Source organism: Chaetodon auriga, chromosome 7 (genome assembly GCF_051107435.1).
Source record: "Chaetodon auriga isolate fChaAug3 chromosome 7, fChaAug3.hap1, whole genome shotgun sequence".
In the NCBI taxonomy this organism is placed as follows: Eukaryota; Metazoa; Chordata; class Actinopteri; order Chaetodontiformes; family Chaetodontidae; genus Chaetodon; species Chaetodon auriga.
Genome location: NC_135080.1, coordinates 15,911,995 through 15,937,162, shown reverse-complemented (window position 1 = coordinate 15,937,162; position 25,168 = coordinate 15,911,995). Strand labels below are relative to the sequence as shown.

The 25,168-nt window shown below is 44.6% G+C and overlaps 4 protein-coding genes across 6 annotated transcripts in view; 1 reads left to right on the top strand and 3 right to left on the bottom strand.

The window, feature by feature from the left end:
- Nucleotides 1–18: 18 nt before the first annotated feature.
- Nucleotides 19–2,578, bottom strand: slc19a3a (solute carrier family 19 member 3a). The gene is made up of 7 exons (XM_076734979.1): nt 2,432–2,578; nt 1,868–2,103; nt 1,249–1,753; nt 940–1,018; nt 526–718; nt 273–414; nt 19–168 (listed from the first exon to the last, which is right to left on the bottom strand). Exons 1-7 carry the CDS (start codon nt 2,576–2,578, stop codon nt 19–21), a joined length of 1,452 nt encoding a protein of 483 aa, XP_076591094.1.
- A 392-nt stretch (nt 2,579–2,970) lies between these two features.
- On the bottom strand, nt 2,971–6,551 carry slc19a3b (solute carrier family 19 member 3b). The gene is made up of 8 exons (XM_076735527.1): nt 6,402–6,551; nt 6,027–6,206; nt 5,663–5,828; nt 5,121–5,436; nt 4,740–4,891; nt 3,719–3,911; nt 3,498–3,639; nt 2,971–3,247 (listed from the first exon to the last, which is right to left on the bottom strand). The coding sequence occupies exons 1-8, from the start codon at nt 6,549–6,551 to the stop codon at nt 3,095–3,097; spliced, it is 1,452 nt and encodes a 483-aa protein (XP_076591642.1). The 3' UTR covers nt 2,971–3,094.
- A 621-nt stretch (nt 6,552–7,172) lies between these two features.
- daw1 (dynein assembly factor with WDR repeat domains 1) lies at nt 7,173–14,711 on the top strand. The gene is made up of 13 exons (XM_076734686.1): nt 7,173–7,259; nt 7,502–7,574; nt 7,890–8,034; nt 8,634–8,692; nt 8,796–8,918; nt 9,031–9,130; nt 9,330–9,437; nt 10,050–10,156; nt 10,307–10,409; nt 10,908–11,022; nt 11,238–11,314; nt 13,613–13,775; nt 13,954–14,711. The coding sequence occupies exons 1-13, from the start codon at nt 7,220–7,222 to the stop codon at nt 13,986–13,988; spliced, it is 1,248 nt and encodes a 415-aa protein (XP_076590801.1). The 5' UTR covers nt 7,173–7,219; the 3' UTR covers nt 13,989–14,711.
- A 284-nt stretch (nt 14,712–14,995) lies between these two features.
- The window catches only part of sphkap (SPHK1 interactor, AKAP domain containing), a 94,481-nt gene continuing 84,308 nt past the window's right edge, over nt 14,996–25,168 (bottom strand). For 2 of the 3 annotated variants that reach the window (XM_076734683.1, XM_076734684.1), the window contains 6 exons: nt 21,533–24,914; nt 19,771–19,932; nt 18,683–18,766; nt 17,275–17,324; nt 16,597–16,793; nt 14,996–16,213 (listed from right to left, as the gene is read on the bottom strand). In XM_076734683.1, coding sequence (XP_076590798.1) covers nt 16,061–16,213; nt 16,597–16,793; nt 17,275–17,324; nt 18,683–18,766; nt 19,771–19,932; nt 21,533–24,914 — 4,028 coding nt within the window. In that variant the 3' untranslated portion in view covers nt 14,996–16,060. The remainder of the gene's footprint in view (nt 16,214–16,596; nt 16,794–17,274; nt 17,325–18,682; nt 18,767–19,770; nt 19,933–21,532; nt 24,915–25,168) is intronic. The other variant, XM_076734685.1, reaches the window with a different exon arrangement.

Genomic DNA, 25,168 nt, shown 5'->3' with positions numbered 1-25,168 from the left:
GTGTCACATTCCTTCAATTCAGAATCTGTTCTCCTCAAAGTCTGGAGGTTCACTTTTCACGGGTGGGGTGGGGTCTTTCCTGTTTCTCTGTGTTGTACAAATAGTATACAGCCCCCGAAGTAAAAAGACAACAGCGATGGCTACAAAGTAGCTGGCATATATGGTGAACTGCAAAAAAACAAAACAAAACAAAACAGAAAAAGCAGACAATTTCAGGGATGAGTGGACACAGAAACACTTCTGCTACATCTACAGAAGTCCTGACTGCTCACCTGAGAAACGATGTCCAGGCCCAGTCCTCTTTTGTCAACCACAATAGCAGTGAGGATTGTCTGTAGAACCAATGCTCCGAAGTTGTTTGCTCCAAACACCAGTGCATATCTTTCCATTGACAGGTCAACAGCGATCTGGTACCTAAGGGAAGTGTTCGATCTGTTGAAATGTTATTTGTCCTGTTATGCCTGTCATAAAATGAGCTCAGACTAATGGGGTGAAACAACCCGCTTTGTTATTTAACACTCTTACATGGCGATGGTTATCAGCAGCATGTACAGGCATTTGAAAATGACGTAAGCTACGTAGCAGACCCAGATGTTGTTGATGAAAGTCATGAGGAAGAGTGCTCCTCCCCCGAGCCCAGAGAACCCACCAAGGGCCAGCTCTCCCCACTGATCCCATCTCACCTCAGTGAAGCCTATCCCATAGGCTGTTGCCGCACCTGCAAAGCACATTGATTTAGGAATATCATTCTACATGACAGTTGAATAAGCACTGATCTGTCACCAAAAGCTGCCATTTTTCTTCTGCAATCAAATATATATCTTGAAAATGGCAGAATTTTTATATAGTCACCACAACAGGGTAGCTGTTAACACTATAGGTTCTTTGTATTTCATTTTTTCTTCCCTAGTTTGGAAACCTTTACAGGATGCTGCCTACCAAACAGGTTGGCCGCTGCCTCCACGCCTCCGTTGTAGATGACGAAGTTGTCAGAAGGCCGCATATGGTCCCACAGCCCCTGCGGGGTATGTAGCAGTGATCATTCAAAGTGTAGCTTTTAGGTTTTTTGTTAATGTGGCCAGGGGAGTAGGACTGAGGGCAAAGGGGGACTGAGTATTTAAGGCCCTCATGTGAGGAGGGCCCACAAAGATACTAGAATTGATAGCCATGGGTTTGGGGGAGGGACCCTTCGAGAATGTGGTGTCCAGAATTTGGTGCTACACCCCATATGTAGCCTTCACAACTGACCTGCACATAGTTGACAGTCTGGTTATAGCCGCAGGTGGCCATCGCCCACCACACTGACCAGTAGAGCAGCTGTCTGGAGGAATAGCACTGGCGGAAGTCCCTCAACAGCCGGAGAAAGACTTTGCCGCAGGACTCTTTGTCAACCTCAAGTTCCTGAACTTCAGGCCCCTTTTCATCCAGCCCTTTTCCTGCTGATACTGCTGATTCACTTGCTTGCTCTGTTGCACCCCCAGTCCCATCTTCATGCTTCTCCACATCTTCTGTTGCTGCTTTCTGTGCAGTATGCTTGTTGTGAAAGAACATGCTTCGCTGTGGCATTGGCAGAAAGAAGCTAGTGAGGACAGCGATGCTGGTGAGAACTAGAGTTAAAACCACAATGTTGTCGTTGGACATCAGGTGGGAGGAGATGAGCAGCTGGCCCAGCGCAGAGCCCACTGTGTACCCCACGAGCTGGATACTTCGGCAGTAAGAGGTGGCCTTCCGGTACCTCTTCAGATCTATCATACTGTAAAAGAAATTAAAAAATTAAAAAATTAATCAAAAAATAACACAAAATTCAACCCCTTGACACCCGGCATTGCCGGTGCTTTGCTCAGCACTTTGAGTTGCAGTACATGACCTGTAGATGTAGGAGAAATAGGCCACATCACAAGCTGTCACCAACGCGTAAAAGAACTGCGTGGACTGCATGCCTGGTACACCATATGCCCAGCGTAGCAGTGCTGTGGTGGCGAAGAGGCTGAGGCCGTGGAACACCACCACAGGCTTGTAACGCAGCCAGTCAGTCAGCAGGAACACCGGCACCAGCAAAGCCAGGTAGCAGTACGTCCACACTGGGAGAACTTCATTGTTTACCTGATAAGGAAATTGCCAACAGATAAATTAATACACGTGAAATAGTTCCTGTCTTACACGCTGGCTCTATTACTTCATAGCAATAAATCTGATGTAACTGTGATTGAATATTTATTGCTCAAGTAACTGCATTTCATTCTTTTCTGTGGTTCACCAACATGGTTATTTGTAATGATTTAACATGTAAATGTAGTTTCTGCAAGTACATCAAGTAGGCATTTTAGGTTTTGTTGTCAAAGCTAATGCAAACAGAAACACAGTCAGCCAATGATATTATTACACTGTTCTGATTCATGATTCACTGAAGTCATTTATTCATAGGTATTACCTGTTCATCTGTCAGATTCTTGTCCGGTCCTGTCATGTATTGGTAGAGGAAAGGCTCCATGGGCTTCACTGTGCTGAAGAGGCCATACACGCACAGCACAGCAGTGGGAAACCTCCAGTCAGCTCTCCACCTCCTCAGGGTCTCCATGTTCTGCTCTTGTTCTGTCTGTTTCAGGTCTGTGCGTGTGCATATATGTTCCTCAGCACACTACCCTTCCTTTGTGGGAAACAGCTGAAGTTGTTGAAGCGTTGAGGCTGGGTTTGTCAATCAACAACCCGGTCAAAGAGCAGCACAAGCTTGGTTACGGTCCAGGGCAAGCCGAGATACACGTGTCACAAATTAAACAGCAAAGCAGACAAATCTCAGGACTTATCTTTAATTTACTTCACTAATCAGTAATAATTACAGATTTATTGTGCTGTTGTTTGGCTTCTTCATTAGAGTCTGGAGTTACAGAGATAACAAGTTGTTGAGAGGATATAGGAAACATCGATGAGGTCAGTCAGCAACTGAAGGTCACTGTTGTATCTATTGGCACTACTTTGAAGGCAATAAGATGCTTAGTTTTACACTCATTACAGACCAGTCATGCTGCTGAACGGTCATTTTATTCCTCATAAACAGATAAAACAAATCAAGATTGTAGCAGTTTGTTGACCTTGGTCAGAAATGTTCAGTAGAGATCACCTCCACACTGAGCTTCTGTTCCTTAGTGACGGTGTGCTCAGGATTACGTTTCTTTGCACAGGCGGTGTAGGTCCCTCGAACCAGAAACAGCAGCGAGATGGCAGCGTAGTAGCTTCCGAAGACCATGAACTGCAGAGAAAGCATTCCGTCATCCTCAGCGTGACCATTTTAACCATTCTATGGGACAATCGTCAAACATGCGTGCAGCAGTGAATGACAACCACCAGGTGTCGCTCTGTCTTCACTTTTTAGTGTTTGTTGCCCTTCCTGTGCATTCTTGATTCAGAGTGAGCTCAGCCACAGATGATCAGTGTGAGGTATCTGTGTGCTGCCTTTAAAATAAAAGAAGGTCTAAATTAAAACTTGTGTATGGACATACCTGTGTCACAATGTCCAGTCCCAGTGAAGCTTCATCCACAACTATCAGCGTTATAATGGTTTGCAGTAAAAGGGCTACAAAGGTGTTGATCCCGAATGTCAAAGCGTAGCACTCCATTGAGAGATTGGATGCAATCTGAAATCTAAAAGGACAAATTTCTGAAAGAACTTTACTGCTTACACTGGTATAGACATTTATAAGCAATGCTACAGTGAACTTACGCTGTGATGGTGATGAGAAACATGTAGCAAGCCTTGAAAACGACATAACCAGCGTAGCATACCCAGATGCTGCTGGTGAGTGCCATCAGAAACACGGCACCAGTGGCTACAGCTGAGAACAACCCTAACGCCAGCTCTCCCCACACGTCCCAGGCCACCCTGATGTAGCCCACGGAGAAGGACGCTACAGCACCTGGCCCACAGAAGAGAAAGATGGAAGTGATTCATCTGTCATTCCAGCAGGCAGCGCTTCCACTGTGGCTGTGCGTTCTGGTCGTGATTCATTTATTAATCCTAACAACATTTCTTTCCCTTAACGTTGATTTAAAAAAAAAACAAAAAAAAACTTATGCACACACATGCCTTTGCTGGCCTCCTCAGCACCTTCCTATTATGATGAAGCACTTCCTCCCGGTTCTTGGAATCACCTATCAGCAATAATCAAAGAATCCATTACCTCCTAACGCTATCTCCTTAATTGAAGCAATTACTCTTCTTCTCATGCTGAGCCAGGTCGAGAGTGAGCCAGCAGGACCACGGTGCTGCTATTCCCTTTCAAAATCAATACATATTTCCCATTTAATCAGTTACCCCATTAAATCAATAATGGCATGGTTGTTTTCTTTTAATTGCAACTTTTTATAGGTGTCTGTGCCACCAGACATGGCAGCTTTTAACGACATTGTTAAATTTTATTTTGCTCTATGTGACGTGGCTGTGCTGCTAACTTCTGCCTCTCCCCTGTGTTAACTGCGCTCCTGGTTGCTGTTCCCAAAGTGATGAAAATCAGTCATTTCCAGCTGCTTCCGTGCAACTTGTTGCCATTAAAATATAAATATAGAATATTACCCCAGACGTGCCCTTTACGGTATATGATGATACACTGATAGACTGACGTAAATCAAGTGTGATATTACGAGAAATGGGATCCTCTTTCTCTTTCTGAGTGCTTTTCTCTCTCACACACACACACACACACACACACACACACACACACACACACACACACAACCAGTCTTACCCACAAGTGAACACACAGCCTCTACACCTCCGTTGTAGATGGATGATGTGGCTGGTGATTGTATATGGTTCCACATCAGCTGGATGTAGTTGAAAATCTGCATGTAGCCAGCTGTGGCCAAAGACCACCACAGGGACCAGTAGATTAAATGCCTGCATGGTGGACATTATAAAAAACAGTTAATGAGTGTGATTGTAACTAGAACGCTATTAGTACTATATACATGAAAACATTGTGGAAAAACACCACAATGAATAATCATTTCATTTGAAGTAAAATAAAACTGTGATGCAGGACAAAATGTGAAAAAGATGTGTGCACAGCAGATCTGTTTTCAAAGTGTGATGTGTATTCAGAAAAAAAAGTCAGAAAAAAAAATACCTGGAGGAATACGACTCCCTGAAGCTTTGCCAAAGCAGACGGCCCACAGCGGCCACATTGTCCCTGCTGCACCAGTCAGCACAGCCACTGTGCTCCATCTTCTCTGCCCCAGAGGCAGCATCGTCCTTACACATCGCTGGTTGCTCAGGCCTGTCCGGTCCCAGCGGCCCCTCTTGCTGGGACTGCGAACCCACAGCTGCAGCCTTTTTCTCTTTGAAGAACAGGCTCCTCTGGGGCATGGGCAACCAGAAGGAGGTGAGAAAAGCCATGCTTACAGTCCCCAGAGTGATAGCATTGATGTAGAAGTAGTCCACTCCTGTTGATTAGAGTTCATCAGTGCACGCTCAGATTTTGAAGCATAGTTCAATGCAGTTCCTTCATTATTTTGTTTAAAACTTATTTTGTTATGCATGCAGGCAAGATAGATTTTGAAGATGGGAGATATTTCTAATCTGTCTTGAGGAGTAGTCTTCATGTTAAAGTGACAAAAATATAGAGATACAGTAATTATCTTCAAAAAAAAAAAATCTATTCAGCCCTACCTGCCAGAGAGATGAGCATTTGGCTCAGGCCTGCACCAATTGTATATCCAGCCAGCATGGCACTGCGCAGGTAACCAGTGGCTCTTTGGTAAAACTCAACTGGGATCATGCTGTAAATGTAAGAGAAGTAAGCCACCTCTGTGGATGTCACTACAGCATAGTTGACCTGTTGATGGGATGAAACAGTTTTAAAGAGACTGCAGCATGAACTTGTACCAGTAAGTCATAGCATAATATATACAACAGTGTAGCCATACTGTGTTAAGCACGTGAACAGCAGGACTATAGTTGTTTGCATTATCTAAATAAAGTTAGTGTTACTATTCAATCAGTTTCAACAATTTTCATCAGTGTGTCAGTGGACCTGAAGGCACATCATGGCAGGCAGACCCGGGGCAAAGCAGAGGAGGAGGTAGTTGGTGACTAGGAAGAGCCCCTGTACCACAATGAGGGGCTTGTACCTCAGGAAGTCAGTCAGGAGGAAGATGGGGAAAAGGAAGGCGAGGTAGGAGTATGTCCAGATAGGGAACAGATAATTGTTCACCTGTGGGAAACAAGCACCAGAGAACAAGAGTGCTGATCCTGCACACTGTTTGTCTCTTGCATATCTCATTGTCCGTCAAACCTGAAGAGAGGTTGGTCACATATATGTGCTCCTAATAAAAGATACAGCACTATAGGCTGTAAAGTATCTCCATGTATATGTTTGGACTGAACAGTATGTATGTGCCATTCTTACCACTTCTTCAGAGATGTTCTTGTATGGTCCGATTAGGTATGGTGTGAGGAAGGGCTCTGCTCCTCTGCAGTTAGCAAAAAACCCATAGAGTGACAGGACTGCGGTGGGATAAGTCCAGCTGTAGGACTTCGCCTTGGCCCAGCAGACCATGGTTTTACCTCAGCACAATCTACCAGGGACTGCCTTTGGTTTTTATTTCCAGGAGAGCTACCTGAGCACCTCGGTTTTAATTTGACGTCTGAATACCTGCACTATCCCTGAAGTGCGTTGAGCCTTCTTGAAGCTATCGGTATGCATCAATAGCCAGAATGCACACACATTATCTTTATGATCTGCACGTGGCTTTGTCACAGTTTACGAGTGGTAGACTTTGACCTGTTTACAAATAACGATAGCCCAGTGCTGATGTCATGAGACTGTCTTCAGGTTTGGCTGCCTGTACAAGCCTCTGTGATAAATCATAACAAACAATTTAACAGGGAGAAATAAATCTTCTTATTATCATCAGGTAGAGGCAGGCAATAAGATGACCCCCGTCAAAGGATTTATTATTATGATTTAATATGAACTCAGCAGTAAATGATTAATCAGTTCTCCAGCTGTATAAAATAAGCACATTAACAGTTGTACAAATTGTGACAATATCATATAAGTTAAGTAAATTAGGTTATAGTTATGCTAAGAAATTAAACTTCTTGAGACGTTTGTTAACGTTTGTTCCTACTACGCATGCGTACTGAGTGCTCGTGGCCATGGGTCCGTTGGCATAGCAACGGTCTGTTGACTAGCCATGTGAAGGGGCCTCGTTACATGGCAAAATGAAACTCAAACGGTTTCTTGTCAGGTATTATCCTCCAGGTAATTCAAATAATTTAATTAGTTACTAAAAATTGATCCACCTGTGACGTTAGTTGTTTTCAGGAGAATGTGGTTCTGTTGCAGAGGAATACTTTCAGCTTTAACAACGTCCCGTAGCCAAACATTAGCACGAGCTCCAACACCACGCTTGTTTACGTTTGCGGAGTCGCTAGCGATGGTTAACGTTACAGCTGCTGTCACGAATGACTTTTCTTGGTTGAATTTGTTTTTCTTTCTATCAGGTATAATCTTGGAATATGACAAAGGAGGAGATTTGTGGACCAAATCAGTCGACATTTTGGATTTGACTGCAGAGTACGTGATACGGTATTATTCACAGAGTGGCCCAACAGCGCTGTGGCTAACTGGCGTAACTGTGTGATGTCATATTAACCCTTTGTATGTGTTGTTCCTCAATGTGATGTACCACCAGTCAGCTGTGTGATTATTATTTCTGATGGATTTGTTTGATATCACACTACAAATTAATGTTTTCTTGGGGTTGAGAGAATTTAACCTCCAGTGTCTCATTTCATGTTTGACCTTTACTGAAATGATTCTCATGCTATCATCTTTCACATGATCACCATCGGCTGACCCGAGGTTTTAAAAACTGCATTTATCCCACAGCACTAACCCAGATGAGTTGCTGGCAGACATCAGGCGCTTGGAGCCTCTGATCACAGAGTCCCAGGCTGATCAGGTCAAGCAGCTGATCGCTCGACTTCAGCAGAAACAGGTCCAGCAGGACGACCGCAGGTTCTGCCTCAACAAGGTCAGACTCTGGAGTCCATGCTGACATTACCGGCCAATAATGAATGAAATCAAAACAAGTGGCAAGACAGCTTGATTCATTACAATTCATTCATTTTCCATGGCAGCGTATTGCTGTTCAGGGTCTCAGGACAGGCTGTAAAATCTATGGTATGGCTTTGCTCCACTCCAGTGGATTTAGCCGTCCATAAAGCTGTGTTTCTCTGTTAAACTCAGGCAGTGGAAAAGATTTCGGATGGTGAAATGTTTGGCAATCAGCTAATGACAGCAGTACGTTAATTTCCTGAATTTTGTTATTCGTTAATCTTATTTACATACATGGAAATTTAGGAGGTTGAGTTAGTGAGATCAGACAGTGCTCCAAAACGACACTAGAGAGCAGCAGTGGTTAGGTGACTAAGTTTTGGAATTAGAAGCGTGCCAACAGTCTGATAACATGTTATGTTATGTATAACTGCATGAGTGTCATAAGGAACACACACTCTTCCCATTACATCAAAGTCAGTCATTATAAATAGGCATTACATGTGTAATGTTAAAGTAAATGACTACATCGCCTTGAAGGTATTTTCTAATCTGTCTGTGGTCTTTTTTTTGCAGGAGCTTAAGGTACACATACTGCCACTGACAAATGTTGCCTTTGACAAATCAGGATCAAGGTAGGCTTGCCTGAAACAGACAAAAGTCAGGCCCTTTGGAGTTCAGGAAAAGCTGTTTTTGTTTGTTGTGCCGTTCTTATCTGTTCTCCGTAACGCTCTGCAGGTTTATAACTGGGAGCTATGACAGAACATGTCGGGTTTGGGACACAGCCTCAGGCGCAGAGCTGCACAGGCTGGAGGGTCACAGAAACGTGGTGTTCGCAATTGCCTTCAACAACCCCTATGGGTAATGAGCTGTTTCAGCAAAACTTTCACAGGAGCTGAGAACACGTTCAAAGGGGGTGTTTACCTCACAAATAACACTTTCTTTGCTTATTTTATCTTTTTCTGAAACTTAGAGACAAGATCGCCACCGGCTCTTTTGATAAGACCTGCAAAATGTGGTGTGCTGAGACGGGCAAATGTTTTCATACCTTTCGCGGACACATGGCAGAAATAGTATGTATGGCCATCTGGTTTAACAGAGAAATGATTCATTTTGAGTTTGTTTTTAGTGTTGCTTCATATGCTATAGGGTAATGTGTTTTGGAACACGTGCCTTCAGTTGTGGGCCTACTGAGCGTTTAGTGCTTTTACTGTCATCCTCAGACAAGAAAGTCTGACATTAGTGACTGTAAAAGAGTTTTGTGTTGTGTAGATGTGCCTGGCGTTCAATCCCCAGAGTACACTGGTGGCCACAGGCAGCATGGATGCCACTGCCAAGCTGTGGGATGTAGAGACTGGGGAGGAGCTGGCCACTCTGACTGTGAGATATCTTTTCTTTACTTACAATATCCCAATTGCTCTTTATGTTCTTGCATGGCTCACATCCATTCATTATTAATGTGTTGATTAACTTTTCATTCATTTCTAAGGGTAATTATTCCTAGTTTGCATGTTGTTGGTCCCGCTGATGGCCAGTGCCTTTTCTTCTCCACATATCTACCCCTGATCTGATGGGAAATGTAGCTGTAACTTAATAAGGCACTGATAGCCCACTCTGAGGGGAGCAGTGAGCCCTCTTTGATGTGCAGACTGCACGTGGGTCCGTGGTGTGACTCGTTGGCTGGCTGGCTCTGTCTCAGTGAGAAGCAACTCTCTGCAGCTCTCTCTGTTCTTTTAGTACTTCACACCATGAAGAATCAATCATGCTGTCAGCAGTCAACTGAGCGCAAAATCTTAAGCGTATGCTCATTTTTATTTATATATTTCAAGCCTTGAAGGCTTCGGTCTGTATGTTTATTTTAATAAACAATATTGTGTTTTTGATTTGTATTTTCATCCATACAGGGATGCAGAAGGCGAGAAAGGGAGGGAGTTTAAAGGAGAACAGAAATGAGACAGCGAGGTATAATGCTCTCTTTTTGATTTCATCCAGGGTCACACTGCAGAGATCCTTTCTCTGTCCTTTAACACGGCGGGAAATCAGCTCGTTACTGGCTCCTTTGACCACACAGTTGCTATATGGGACGTTGCTTCAGGAAGGTCTGACGCTGTCGTTGTTATTGCAGTATATACCTTCATTTGTGTGTGTGTGTGTGTGTATCATCATTTACACTGCACCGTGCATTCATAGCATCTATTTTGCACACGAGAGCACAACTGACTCCCTACTGTGTTTTCTGTTCTTCTCAGACGAGTCCACACTCTGATTGGTCACAGGGGGGAAATCAGCAGTGTTCAGTTTAACTGGGATGGCTCCCTCATTGTCACAGGCTCCATAGACAAAACCTGCAAGGTGAACTATCATGCAATTACAATTGTGTTTGTGTGTGGTTGTTACTTAACTGATTCAAATAGTTATTTGGCCAAAAAGTCTCTTTCCAAACTGGACTTATAGTTTTAGCCCACAGCTACAGTTTGTCATTCATTTAGCATTTTAAGCTATTGCAAGACATGTGTATTTGAGGTGGATGGCTCTTGTCATTCATATCCACCCTTCAACACCCCCCACACCCCCCGCCCCCCACCCCCGTCTCTCTTCACCTCTTGTCTCTAAGGTCTTCATCATTTAACGGAGAAATATTAAATCCTAATTCCTTAATTATGCCGACATTAGTCATGCTCACTAGTAAGAATTATCCACCTCACCGCATTCCTCCAGGGGAGATGGTTCAAACATAGCCGCTTAAGACAGCTAACAGCTACGTGCTAGCATATTTTATATGCAAATGTTTGTTCACATGTATGTGTGTATAATTATGTCACTCAGTGTTCTGTGTGTATGTATGTGCAGTTGTGGGAGGCAGTCAGTGGGAAGTGTGTGGCCACGCTGGATGGACACAAGAAAGAGGTGCTGGATGTGTGCTTTGATTTGAGTGGTCAGCTCATTGCTACTGCCTGTGCTGATGGTGAGAACAGTTCATTTATGTTATTAGTAAAGTTAGAAAAAAAAAAAAAAAGAACTGTTCTGTTTTCTAATGCCACAAGACGCCCACATTTCTAGATTTGTTGTGTACTGTATCTGCAGGTTTCTTAAGGCGACATGCAACAAATTCAACGTTGTGACATGGAGGAAAACTACAGTGCCTGCACGCTAACAACCCTGCCTGTTCCTCTTTATCAGGTACAGCGCGAGTGTTCAGTGCAACCACACATCAGTGTCTCGTGACCCTTGAGGGCCATGCTGGGGAGATCTCCGATGTAAGTCGCTGGACCCAAACCGAGCCCAAACATTTTAACCAAGATATAACAATGAGTCTGTATTTAGTATTCAGTTTGCCTCAAAATCCTTGCCCATGTTTCAGTGTTTCACAGCCATACATTGTGTAATGAAGGCTGGGGAACAGAGAGTAGCGCAGAGGTGAGTCACGGCCTCGGCTGTCTGAACTATTTAATCAGAATTGTGTTTATGGGTAGGAAATGAATATTAAACAGCACAGGCCACATTTACTTCCGGTCAGCCTTTGAGCTCTCCAGACATGGCAACAGAAAATTACATTTTAGCTCTTTAAAATGCTCACTGTTTGAAACTGTAGTTCGAACATCGTGTCCCAGACTTGCTTGGGTGTAAGCATTATTATGGGGCACAACCACAAGTTTGTGGATGCATCACAAACTTGTGATGAGCTGGTGATTTTTGGGCAATTAACCCCCAGTCTCTGGCCACAGCTCTGCTGGGCAGTGCTGTAAATAGGATATTGCCTCTACTTGCCTTGTTAACATGGGATAAGGCATGATGCTGAAGTGGAGGGACAGGAGTCCAGGCTTCAGGCTGTTTTTGTGCTTACTGTGTCACATGGTAAAGCTCAGCAAGTAGGACATGGGGCTGTAGTGATGCTTCTGTTGATCTGACTAATTGAATCTCTGGGCTCCAAACGAGATTGTCAGTGTTTTCTCCATGAGAAATTACAAATACCATCTGTCATCTCTGGCCCTAAGTGAGCATGGTCCGACCTTGTGTTTATTAGCCTTTGAACTCAGAGCACCAAATGTTGCGCCCGTGCCATCACATGTAATCACACATCCTCAAAAAGAAGCTTTAACCCAGCGTCACATGGCCGAGAGTCAAACAATCACATACTTCGGCATAAGGTGTGTGTTTGTTTGACCCTGCAATGACCGTGTGCCGTAATGGGAGTCATTTTACCCATTTACCATTGTCCAGGTGTCTTGCTCTGCATGAGTGTGTGTGTGTGTGTCCTGCAGGCTCTGGCTCAGGGGGTTTAGAAGTTACACCTGTTTACTGAAAAACACCAGGCAGTCGGTGATAAATAGGCTGGATGGAGGATCATTCCAGAGGATTATGACACTAATCTCCCCCTAACAGGACACCTCTCCCCCTCCCCTCCATGCTTCTTAGCCATGACCATCATTTTTTTTTTTCCTCCATTGGTCTCTCCCTCCATTTCAGTGTGTCTCTGCTCCTCCTCTAGTTAATTCACCATGCTGCCTTTTTCCTGTTTCAAATCGGGGAAATATAAATAATAACAAACTGTTAATGGAATTACTGACTGTAAAGACCAAAATGCATGTTTCTACTTTATATAAACATCTCATGTCAGGAGGCCACAAGACCTTTTAGACCTTTTTATCCATGTGCAGAACAAGGGGCATGTAAAACCGATTTGGACATTTGGTTAGGACGATGACTGTCCCAGATGTCTTTAACTCTCCATTGAAGCCAACACTAACGGGAGAAATCAGCAGCTCAACCTTTGGATGATGACTCCTTTAGGCAGATGCACCAAGGAACACGATTCCTCAGGTTACATAACATCCATCAACAGCACACTCCAAAAAATAAAGCAAGTTTAGTATGAAGGCTCACAACTTGACATAGGCTTGACTCGACATCATTTTGTAACCTTTGCAGCCCATTATTGAGGAAATTACGTTAGAATAATGATGTGATATGGGTTTGGTTTTGTGTATTTATACCTTTTTCCTGTTGTTTCCTGATGTCTTCTTTGTCCGTTTGAAACTGTTTTTATTCCATTTCGGTGCCTGTCGTAGCCTCCGCTCTGGTCTTCTGTCTTTGTCAGCTTCTTCTCCAGTCGGCTTCCATTTCCCGCCAGTGGTGCTTGCAATGGTCCTTGGTGCTCAGTTCAGAGTTTTAATCAAAACATACTTTACTTTCATGGCCATCTAGAGCCAGCTTCATTTAATCATCTCATCCTTTGCCTCACTATGGGGATATAAAACCATTCAGGGACCCATAAACCTGGAATGTAACACAGCTTCAGCCATGATTTTCATAATACTCCACTGCAAAAACTCTTCACTAAGTGGTGCTTTTATCTTCCTTAAGCATTTGAAGTTGAATGACCTCTGTGGAATAATGCTGCTGACGTGGTGAAAGTGGCCTAAACTCACTCATTTTCCCATCCCTTTGTCATTTCATCCACTTCTGGCATAATCTCTTACACAGCACTCTATGGCTCATGCAGCACACACTCACACACCTCTGAATAAGACTAACTCTCCCGACTCTCTTGGTAGATCTGTTTCAGCCCTCAGGGGAAGAGGGTCCTGACCGCCAGTTCAGACAAGACAGCTTGCCTGTGGGATGTTCAGTCTGGAGTCTGCCTACAAGTTCTCCAAGGGCACACTGACGAGATCTTCTCCTGCATCTTCAACTACGAGGGTGACACTATCATTACAGGTAAACACCGTCCACACACACACACACACAGCACATCTGACAAGCACGCGGGGTTAAAATGCAGCTTTGAGCAGCTCCTGGCAAGCCGTCATAAATGCTTAATTACACATTTTAGATGAAAAGAGTACAGCCGTGTCCTTCTGTGCAGCCACCTGTTCGTGTTTGTGTTCTCCTGCAGGCAGCAAGGATAACACATGCAGGATCTGGTCCTGACCGTCCTCGACTGTGTCGAGGCTCAGGCGGACATATGCATGGACACAACGATCTATTTGTGTTGAGCATGCATGACCCGCTGCATGTAATTGTGGATTCACAACTGACAAATCTGCAGTCACATTGAGGTAAAGGTCTGGTTTACAGCATCTGTGTAAGGTTAAGTGGATAGCAAACCATCTTAGCTTGTTTCTATCATTTGTCTCTTTAATGTTCCTCCTGTTGCTGAATCTGTTGGAAGCTTCACTTGTTCCCCGACTGTACTAACTTTATATTGAGAAATGGAGCTATGAACTCTTCATATTGTTAAAAAATACACCTGCCCGCACCTCTAAAGCTCACTTATTAGCATGCTACATACTTACAGAACATCACTGAAGACTGGAAAACCACAGCTTGTTGTTTTCACATTTCTGTTTATGTTGCCAAGTAAACAAACAAGCTAGGTGGATAAAGACAGGCTAAAATAGCTGTTTCCTCCTGCCATGAGGTGTGAAATTAAGCTTAAACTACTCATCTTCTGGCTCTAGCTTCCTATTTGGCAGTGTGGTCTTATTTGCCCAAATGTCGGACTAGTTCTTTGAATCTGTACAAATACTCTCTGAACATGAATTGTAAAGACTGTAAATTAAGTTTTATAGAGAAAGTGGGAACTAGACTCATTTATGTGAGCCGTTAACATCCCAGATTGTGTTTCTGTTCAATAAAACATTCTGCTGTGCTAAAACATTTGTGTTCATCATATTCATATATGAGCATCAGTGTAAATGTTTGCCTATGTTTCATCTTCGGGAGCCTGTTATCATTGTAAGTTAAGAGGATAGTTTTGTTCCCACCGCCTTGTGTGTTTCTGTGATGTGTACTAAGCAGTATTTTCACAATACACACTGATGAATGTTTATTCAGTAGCTTCCTAGCTGGCATGTGATGAACTTACATTCAGTAAATGTGCTACTCAAGTGTGTTCAGTTGCTTTTCGGCTGAATGTTAGGAACAATTAAGGCTGCTTGTATTTCACATCACAGAAATTTATTGATGTCAAAAGTTTAATACATTCAGTTCTACTGTGACAGAGTTTACAGCTGAGTCGTGTGCTTTTTTTTTTTCCCAATGCTGATGTAACACTAGAGTACCACTAAGTAGAGAAATAAACAGACCAAATTCACATACAAATTCAACATTACAAACCTTGCTCTGTCTTCCTGACATAGTAAAAGCTAAAGAGAGCAGTCCACTACTCCAAGGTGCAGCAGTTCCAAATCTACAGTATATACAGTACAGCTATCCAAAATAATCAGTTCTCAAGTAACAGTAACAAGATAACACACTTACTTAGAACTGAATTTCAAGGTCACAACAGAGGTGGTATGTTGGCCAATGGACACAACAAGGATATGGGTGTTTCACTTACTTTAAGCAATTGTGCACTTCTAAGTGGCCATCATAAGAAAGTGAAAGAGCTTTTCCTGGGCTTACATTTCCTTACACAGCCTCTTTTACAAAGAAGTTTTGATACAAAAGGTTTGGGCATGTTGAGTTGGGGGAGAAATTAACCTGGTTTTCCTATCCTCTATTGGTACTTTGCTTCACGTGTGTTCATTTGGAATAAATAAATAAATAAACTCATAATTTGGTCGTGAGAATCTGTAAATATATATATATTTATATATAATCTGGAGCAGTTAAAACCTGCTGACTATAATCTCTCGAAGGCTGGCTCATTCCCGTGAGGAATGTCCAACCCGTACACCTACAGTTTGCTCTGCGTTTGTGTGTCTCACTGGAGAGGTGAATCTGAAAATAAAAACATGCTTTTATTAAAGGGAGACTGGTCCATTCATGGCTGCGAACAGACACAAAAGCAATTTGAATGGACAGATCGAGGCGTATGAATTTCTCAAGTATGCTGATTGCATTTGTGCTTTCAGCCTGCAGTATGAGACGCGTGGGGTGATGTGACAGGATGGGGCAGACAGTTGGGAACATGTCAGGAGTGTGAGTGAGAGTGAGTGAGCATGTGTGTGTTTTTGCAGTATGGTACTGGTTTTGCAGGATGAGGAAGCCAGTCCGCCCTACAGGGACTCCAGCAGCCAATCGAACAGGCTGGACAGACACCGGCCCTCCTCTTCCTCTTTCTCGTGGAGCTTACAGAACTGAACCACAGCACTGAACAAGTCCGCAATCCGCCACGCCTTCTGAGACATCAGGTGGACCACTCTCAGGAACTGAGAGAAGACACACGAGTCCGAACAAGAAATACATGGTCGTCAATTCAGCGGTTTGCTGACAAATGGAGAAATTTAAAGTATGTATACTAACTTTTTCTGATAAAGATTCCCAAAATATCACAAATAAGGTCACATAATAATTAAAAAAAACACCCACATTTGGTGGGAAGTTTATAGAAAGAGTGTTATTTTTACAGCCTCATTCATCAAAAGAGTACATTCAGGACTCAATCTTTTTTTTCATGCATTCAGTATCTCTAAAATCCCGTCTATGGCCCTGCAACAGCATCATAATAATCAAAAAACTGAACAATCTGTAGCATTTGAGAGAAAAATGAGTCCCCCTGCTTTTATGCTGTTGATTTGACAGGTGTGCCTACCTTTGCAACCCTCTTCTCTTTGGACTTCCTGAAGTAGAGAGCAGGAAGGCCCAGCTCAGAGGCAGCGATCCACTGCAGGGCCACTCTCAGCTCAGAGTCCACGCACTCGGGCTCCAGGTCGCAGTTTACCACCAACAGCACCCGGAGGTTGCCGCTGCTGCCGCCGCCGCCGCCTGCTGTTCTCACCAAATTGCTGTCTGAAAAATCAAAGGTGACAGGACATACTGTAGAAGGAGAGGGCATCCCTACGCTACACTCCTTGAATGTTAACTACGCTGTGCTCACCGTCACTGTAGGACTGCACAGACAAGTCATTCCAGCCAAAGTGCCGTTTGCATGCAGTACGCTCTGCTTGATGTAACTGAAACATCCTTGGCTCAGTTTTGCTTTGAGATAATATTTATTGGAGTGCCAGTCAGTAAACAAAGATGAACTTTGTGTCGATACACTTCTGGAACTGTGGGCCCTTGTCAGTTATTAATGACCATCCATATTTCAGAGAGAATTCTTTTCAAGCACATCCATTTGAGGGATTAATCACACAGACCCGGCACACACTGTACCTCGAGTCACTCAAGAGCCCTTGGTGAGTAGAGAGATGTTAAACCTGACAAAGGAGGTGAATAATTAAGAAGTTGATAACATTGTGATGACATGAGAATCCATCACTGCACTTACCAAAGACATTCTCCTTGGTTCCTGCCAGATGGCCTTTCTCTGTCTCCTCGCTGTGGCAGGAAAAAAAAATTAAAAGTTACATATAGTTACTTTAAGCACTAGTTCAAAATCTAAGAGATACACTTCATAAATATGAAGCTACTGCCAACAGCTTAGCTTAGCTTAGCATAAAGACTGGAAATGGGGGAAAACTTTAGCCCGTCTGTCTGAAGGCATAAAAATCTGCCGACCACAGCCTCAAAAACTCACTAAGTAACATGTTACATCTGATTTGTTTGAAGTTAGAACCTCAAAGTCTGTGAAGTCACTCTGTGTTGCAGAATGAGTTTACACAATGGTGACTGAGCCTGTGGCCCACTGGTGAAAGAACTGCAATATTTATATACCTGCAGTATTATGAGCTGGTTGTCAGTCGGAACATTCTGGAAAAAATGTTGTATAAAGGTACTGCTATACAAACCGAACATTTCCATCTCCTGCTTTCTGCCATTGTGAATAAAAAAAATGCATCTACAAAATCATTCATTCATTTTCAGCATTTTCTGACAGCAGATCAGTTTGAAGTAGTGCAGAGAGTAATGGAACAAGAAGGAGCGGCCACAGTGAGCTGTTAGCTGAAGAGCTGCAGGCGACAGGCTGCGAACCTCCAACTTCTCAGTGAGAGAATGAACTCTTTTCAATGACACTGTGCCGTGCTGTTTGCAGACTCAAGCCATGTGCAGCGTAAAATCATATCATGGTTGCTCACAGAATGATGGAAAAAGGCCAGTTATTGCATGACTTCCTTATTAAAATGACAATAGTTTGCTTTGATGCCTCAGAATTATGTGACCTGTCGTATTGAACCACATTTGCTGTTACCACCAATAACTACAGGTGTCACAAAAATCAACCAGCACTAAAATCTTAGAGATTGCATCTTTAATCTGTAACCACAAATGTAAAAGCAACACATTGTGGTTTTATGAGGAGTTGTGTGTCAGACCGTTTCAAGGGATTAAGCATATTTCCCGCAATGTCAATCACTATTTACTGTTCCTTTAATGCTCGTTACTACTACTCTGAATGTGCTTTAACCTTTACAGATGAGCTAGATAGTCTAAAGAACAGAACAGAACAAAATTCAATAGAAGTGCTGCAGGCTAGAGAGGCTTTTACATCTATTAAACAGCGTTATTGTCTGCGCTAGAATGGAAAACGTAATTAGCAATAATCTGTCATGTGCATGAGTGTTAGTCCTGCAGCCTGTCACATGTCATCTGGCTGCTGCACTCTGGGTGAGAAAATGAGAAAAAGCAATATATTACCTGCAGACTTTCTGTTGTGTTAGAAAAAATGTCATCATGGGCATCAGAGTGACACATTAATGAGAAATATTTCAGCACCGGCCTGTGACACTGACAGTTACCTGATTACTGTGCTCTGAGTGGGCACATCAGAAAAAGCATCCAGGTCTGCCAAGCCGAGGCTGGATGCGCTGCTGGTCCCGTTCCTGTTAACCAATAAAAAAACAAGAGATAGTGTCGGCGTGTTGTCTCAAGACATCCGACATGATTGCTGACTTGTGAAGAGAACAATAACCAGGCGCAGCGATGCAGGTCATGTTGTTCATTAGCTGGTGATTAACATATAAATAGCAGCTGCAGCAGAATCGGACGCTCAAGGTGGGAGAGCTGGTGATTTTTTTGTCCAGCAGCAAGCCTGTCTGAATATGGAGATGAGGAGATTTGGAGGTAGTTTAGGTGGTTAGGGTGGACAGGCAGGGCTGGCAGCCTTTGCCCTTGTGTCACAACATGGATCGGGGAATGAGGTGGAGTTAAAGTAAGCAGGTAGATGGAGAGCTTGCAAAGAGCAGCGAGTGTTATGGTGGTGCAGACAACTGCAGTTAATTAAGCAAAAAGCAGTATCCTGTATCATTGCCACGCTCAGCACATGGAGCCTTCCAGCTTCTCCTTTGCTCTCTAATCCACACATTTCAACATCTTTTGAAATACATTTGTTAAATGTGCAGTTTATAATGCTTATTTTGTTGTGTGCAATATCATCTGCTTGTTTTTTTAAGGCAAAGTGAAAGCAGGGCCATTTCTACTGTTAGCTTATGTCAACCAGAAAGTGCAGAGCAGTGACTGCAGGCTATCTGAGAAAGTTGGTGTGGTTGCCTAAAAGGAATGAGAATTTGATGAAGCAGAGAATGGTGTAGCAAATGTTCTGAACCAGAGGCTTTTGATGTGAGAGGTCACAGCGCTGTACCACTGCAGCTGACTATTACAGGTAGCTGTGCGTGGGGTGCAGGCAGGGTCTGGCCCTGTATGCGAGCTATGGAGAGGGCTTTGTGGAGTGAGCTCTCTGCCATATACTGCCTGAGCAGGTGTGGATATTGCAGCAGCGGGGAGTAAATTGGCATCGGCACAGGAGAGCACAAGTGTCAGTAGCAATGGGCCAATGGGAGTGGGGTGAGGGTGGGAGTAGCAGCGTCAAGGAGCAACGGTTACTGACCCCTCGCTCAGCTGGATAAAACTACTGGTCTCCTCGTGGGGGTCATCCTCGGGGGTTATATGGGACCAGCTCCCCATGCTCTCTTCACTGCTAGCGCTCATTGAACGCTTGTCCCTCTTCACTACTGCAGCCACCGCCACAGCTGGCCTGTCCCTCTCACTGCTGGGGAGAGCAAACCGCAAGATGGTGGGAATGACTGTCGACTGATTGTGCACAGTGTCTGCTGCAATGCGTGCTTACTTTGGCTGCTTTCCCAGTGCTGTTCCCACGATCGCTATTCAGGTAAACATTGAGTTTTGTTAAAAGTATAATGAGTCTTAAAAGGCAGTATCGGGACAGTTTATGCTCAAACAATTATAGTTCCACAGTACCTTCACACAAATGACAAGCCTTGAGAACTTGAAATAACTGTGCGCCACATAAAGAGAAAGGCAATTCATTTCAATATCTTTAATGCATCAGCAAACTGCATTCCTCAGGGGCACTGCTGGATTTTCAGTGTTTTTCAGGAGCCTGATTAAATTAAGTCATAATCAGATGATTGAGGGCTGCCATCCTCAACAATTCCAGAGGGAAATCAGGTTTTATTGATGAGGCGAGTGATTGAGTTCCACTCTTACACAAGGGACAAACCGATGCGCTCCACTTGTTCCTGGATTACATGTATTGTCAAGTGAAAAGGAGCAGGTCTTGTGACTCTCCTGCAGCCTGGGAGCCTCACAGCTGTTTTCCTCTGATGCACTATTAAACAACTCGTATTTCGAGGACCTAACTTTCACAGTAAAAGACTAACAGATCGCAAGGGATTCCCACATCTGAATGTCATATTTTCACTTTCCTCTATATACTTCTCTTGCGCATTTGCAGCTATTTCCATTTATACATTTTCACAAGGTCCATTTGATTCCACACAGAGATACACTTCGAATGGCTTCAGTCTTCATTACCCCCAGAATATCCATTAAAATGTGTTTTGGGAGAGTCTACGCTCTACTGCCTTCTCTCAAAGGCCACTCAGACACTTAGGATTGGAGTGAATCTTGCCTTGCTCGGTTCTTGTCTTGCAATAATGTCAGTCTGGTTTGAAAATGCCATGTAAGACTGCCCATGTCTAACAACGCAGTAATCAGAAGGACTACACACTATGAATAGACTTCATAGACACAACATTCATCCAACCTGCAGCCAAACAACTTCTCAAGCTAGCTTTGATCTAATGTAACTCCTTGTTATTTGAGTTGTGTCAGTGAAATCTGAATCTGTATCGTGGCTTTAGTGTGTTAGCCGAGTGTGAGTGCAGCTCGCACTGTTCAAGGTGAGTTTAACAGCCCCACAGTGGATAAAAGATGAAGCCAGTAAAAGCTTTCTGCACCCACAATATATCAACCAGACAGTGTGAGTCACAGCCTAGCCAAAGGTTTGTCAAACCTCACACATTGCTGCAATAGATTAGTTTTCCCAGTGAATGGATCCTCGGTGTGTCTGCCATTCTTTGATCAAACTCTAAAATTAGCCTTGATACACTTGGATAGTTGGGGAGCCCCGATTTCATTTGTTTGGTGCTGATTTTCTTTGACAACTTTTTACTTTACCATGAAAATAACCAGGTGACTCTTCATTTCTCACTCTCACTCTTGTCAGATTGATTAGTTTCTACTTTTCACATCTACAGTATCATAATTCTGCCTATTTACTCTAAAAACCTTGCTGCCTGAAGGAGCAGTCTGACTCTCACACAGAGGGACTGTGAGCAGTGTAATACCTGCTGCCGTTGGCTGAAGCTCTCTCTGTACGCTTGGTAGCTGACACGTCTGGGGGTGTTTCCTGAGGTCCTCCTCCTGTCCTTTCAGGGTTTAAAATAGTCCCTTCATCCCTCTGATCTCCCTCAATGTGGATCAGAGGCACATCTCTGGGGCCCCTCACTCGGGCTGCACTGCTGTCACTGATCCCACATCCTACTGCGGTACCAGTTTGCTCCTGGCTGGACCTGCTCCGACCACAACTTAGATGAGACTGTTTGAATCCCCTCCTTCTTTCACCAACAGGCATGTGTGGCTGTGGGAGTGACCCTGATGTGCCCCCAGCTACATCTTGTTGGCCTCCCAGTGCAGACTTGCCAATATCTACAATGTCAGCTGCCAGGCGATTGGCAAACTGCTGCACGTGTGGCTGGGAGTCTCCAGCAGCCTCCAGCTCAATGCTGTCCTCTGGATCAGCAATGATCTTGTTCTTTCTCATCAAGGACTCAATGGAACTTGACCAGGTCTCATGAATCAGCATATCAGTGATCTGGTCAGTTTTACCCCTTTGATAGAGGCAGGAGTCTGACTTACACAGTCCAGTGGCTGACACAGAGTTGGTGGGGAAGATATTCAACGTGTCTCCATGCACGTTGCGGGCGAATCCGTCGAAAGAGTTAGCTTTAATGGGTGAGTTGACAGTCAGTCGTGAGTCCGAGGAGCGCCGGTCTGGGACAGAGGACTGTCGTATACAGAAGGGTGTTCTAGGAGACGGGGGGAACAGGCTGTTGCTCCACTCTTTAGTCTTGGCTATGCCATACTCCTTGTTTTCCTTATCCATGTCCCGAAGCATGAACCTATAGAACTCCTCCGTGATGCTCTCTGTGCTAGACTGTTTCGACAGGCAGGATGAGGTCCTGACATTAAGGTGACCGTTTTTCTTTGACGCAGCCTGTTGCACAGCTGCAGCCAGAATGCTGCTGGCATTTTTTCCTGCATAGTAGTCTAGCAGAAGGTCAAAGCCCCTGCCCTCGGTCTCCATCTGGTTGACCATGAACCGTGAAAACTCATCCGTGATGCTCTCACAGCTGGACTGCTTGGAGATTGAGCTACCACGGCTCAAGTTCTGACCTAATCGACTGCCAGGGCCCAGGGTGTTGGGTGTGCCTGAGGGGTCTGCATCTTCTTCTGGAATGCTCTCATAACTAGATGCCTTCCCACGGCTCCACCTCTCACACTGCAACCTGCTGCGTGGCTGGCCTGTTTTGGAGGTATCCACCACATTAAGCTCAGGGCAATTCATGATCCGTGCTGTGACTTCAGAGGCGAAGAGGGCAAATGGGTCCTGGGGTTCATCAAGGTTGACCGATTCGTCCACCACCCGGTTCACTAGCCGCTCCATCAGCTCCGGTTGCTCCTCCGTTTTCCTCTTGATCTCACTAAGGCGTGGTGCTCTATGTTTCTTGGAGGCAGCATTGCTGCTCTGACCCTCTTTCCTTCTGAGGGCCGTGCGGCAAGCAGGAATCAAGTAGGCTTCTGGCCCTTCGTTTGACATCCCTTTTAGAGCACAGAACCAGGGTTGTTTCCCAGTGGAGTTCTCCAGGCAGATGGCTGCTAGCTCTGTGGCCATAGACACTACTGTAGCAGCCAAATCATCAGCATAGCAAGTAATAGGTGTCCTGGACTCTGAGTCCATTCTCAAATAGAGCATAGAACTGCAAGAGTTGAGGGAAGACTGGGGTGTGAGGGACGACTGTCTGCTGTCACTGCCTGTCACCAGTCGTCCCCTCTTCTCTGTGCTATGAGCAGGAATTTCACTCCATGGGTCTCTCATGGCACCACTGCTCTGTTGGATCTGCTGGCGGTCAGAGAAGTCCTTGGCATACAAGGGGGTGGATTTAGACTGACTTTGTCTGCATGATGACTGCTGCTGTTGCTCTTTGCTGTGTGTTATGGAGGAGGATGGATTGAGATCACTTTCTTCGAGGACAGATTTCTCCTTCAGCCCAGGGACCAATGTAAGTTTATCTGTGCAGTGAAACATACCACTTGGCTTCTCACTATTAGTGGACTGGCTATGGCCAGCTAAACTCTGTAATTGACTTAATGGATCCTTGCTCTCGTTGCTTGTAGCAGGCTCCCTAGCACAAGTATCCCCCTCTTGTGCCTCAAATGACCCTTGGTCACATGCAGAGATTTTCTTCTGTGTGAGGCAAAGGATATCAAACAGCAAATTGTTTACACTGTCCTGCAGAAAAACCTGGAGGTTAGGTGCGTCTTTTCCAGTACCCTCCAGTTCTTTTTTCTTTTTTGCTTTCTCTAAAGCATGCTTGAAAAGGCTGTCTGCCACCTCATTTATTAAGTCATTCACCTCTCTTTCATCCATGCAGGATTTCTTTGGACAAGTAATGCCATCTACTATCTTGTTTTGCGTGGCCTCCAGCAGGTGGGCTACACTCCTGTAGCCTTGTGGCTGAGTCAGCACCTCAGCTGCTTCCCTGTGTAGGATCTCAGCTATGTTGGCACGAAACGCTTCAACGCTGGTACCCTCTGCCACACTGCAGTGCAGCGTGACGGCTGTAGAGGCCTCGGCAGCAGACATGAGACCACGGGACGCTGTGTAGACTTCGGCAGAATCTGCGTCAGAATCACCACACTCCCCTGACTCCTCCGTCAGCTCCACAGCTGCTACAGCACCAGCTACCTGAGCCATGCCACACATGGCTGAGGAGAAGGAGTAGTCATCTCTCTCCTCCGGTTCCTGCAGCTCCTCCTCTGTGTCTTCCTCCGAAGCCGATTCCATGGCAAGCTGTTCTGTCAGTTGGGGTGTTGTAATGGTGCCAATGACACTGGCAGCACAGGCCAAAGCTACCTCTACATGTTTGGATGGGTGTCCTCCACTGTGGTGGGGAATTTGGGCCTGTGTCCCACTCTCTGGCATCTCTCTGGCTTTGGCAGCAATATCCTGGTCAGGCACATGAGACACCTGGGTCTCTGGCCATTCTACAGCCCCATCAGAACTGTCTGGGCTTTGAACTATAACAATCTTGGGGAGTTCAAACGAGCAGGTGCGCTGTTGGGAAGGCTCTCTAGTCTTTGAAAGACCGGTGGAGTTGGGAGGACAACTAGAGAGGGACACACTGACAGCCGCCTCAGAGACAAAAGAGGTTTCGTCTTGAGAGAGGCGTATGAAGGCATCTTGTAGTACTGACTCGGCCAGATTGGTGGCGTAGTGACCAGCTGATTCCTTAGTGTGGAGGCTTGCTTGCTGATGCCCTTCCCTTGTCACTGCAGTATCCTCCCTGTTCTGATGATGGGCCAGCTGTCCCCTCTGACATGCAAGTCTGACACAGTGTTTCTGTGCCACCTCTACCAAGCTGTCTGCCAGGTCACCACTCTCTGCCTCTGTGAAGAGACAGGGAAAAACAGAGAAAGACAGCAAATGAAAAATGTCCTCACTGATTAGGAAGCAGCTCCATCAGTTTCCTAAGTGTCACAGCAAGAGTAGAATATTACCCAGTTTTACCCTTCACTGAATATTGGAGCTTGTTTGCGTCTTGTTTGTCCCTTTGGACAAAACTCTAAAAAAAATATTTCCATCCAACTTAATTCATTCATCAGTGCGGTAACACAATGATCATATACTTCTCTCTTGTCTA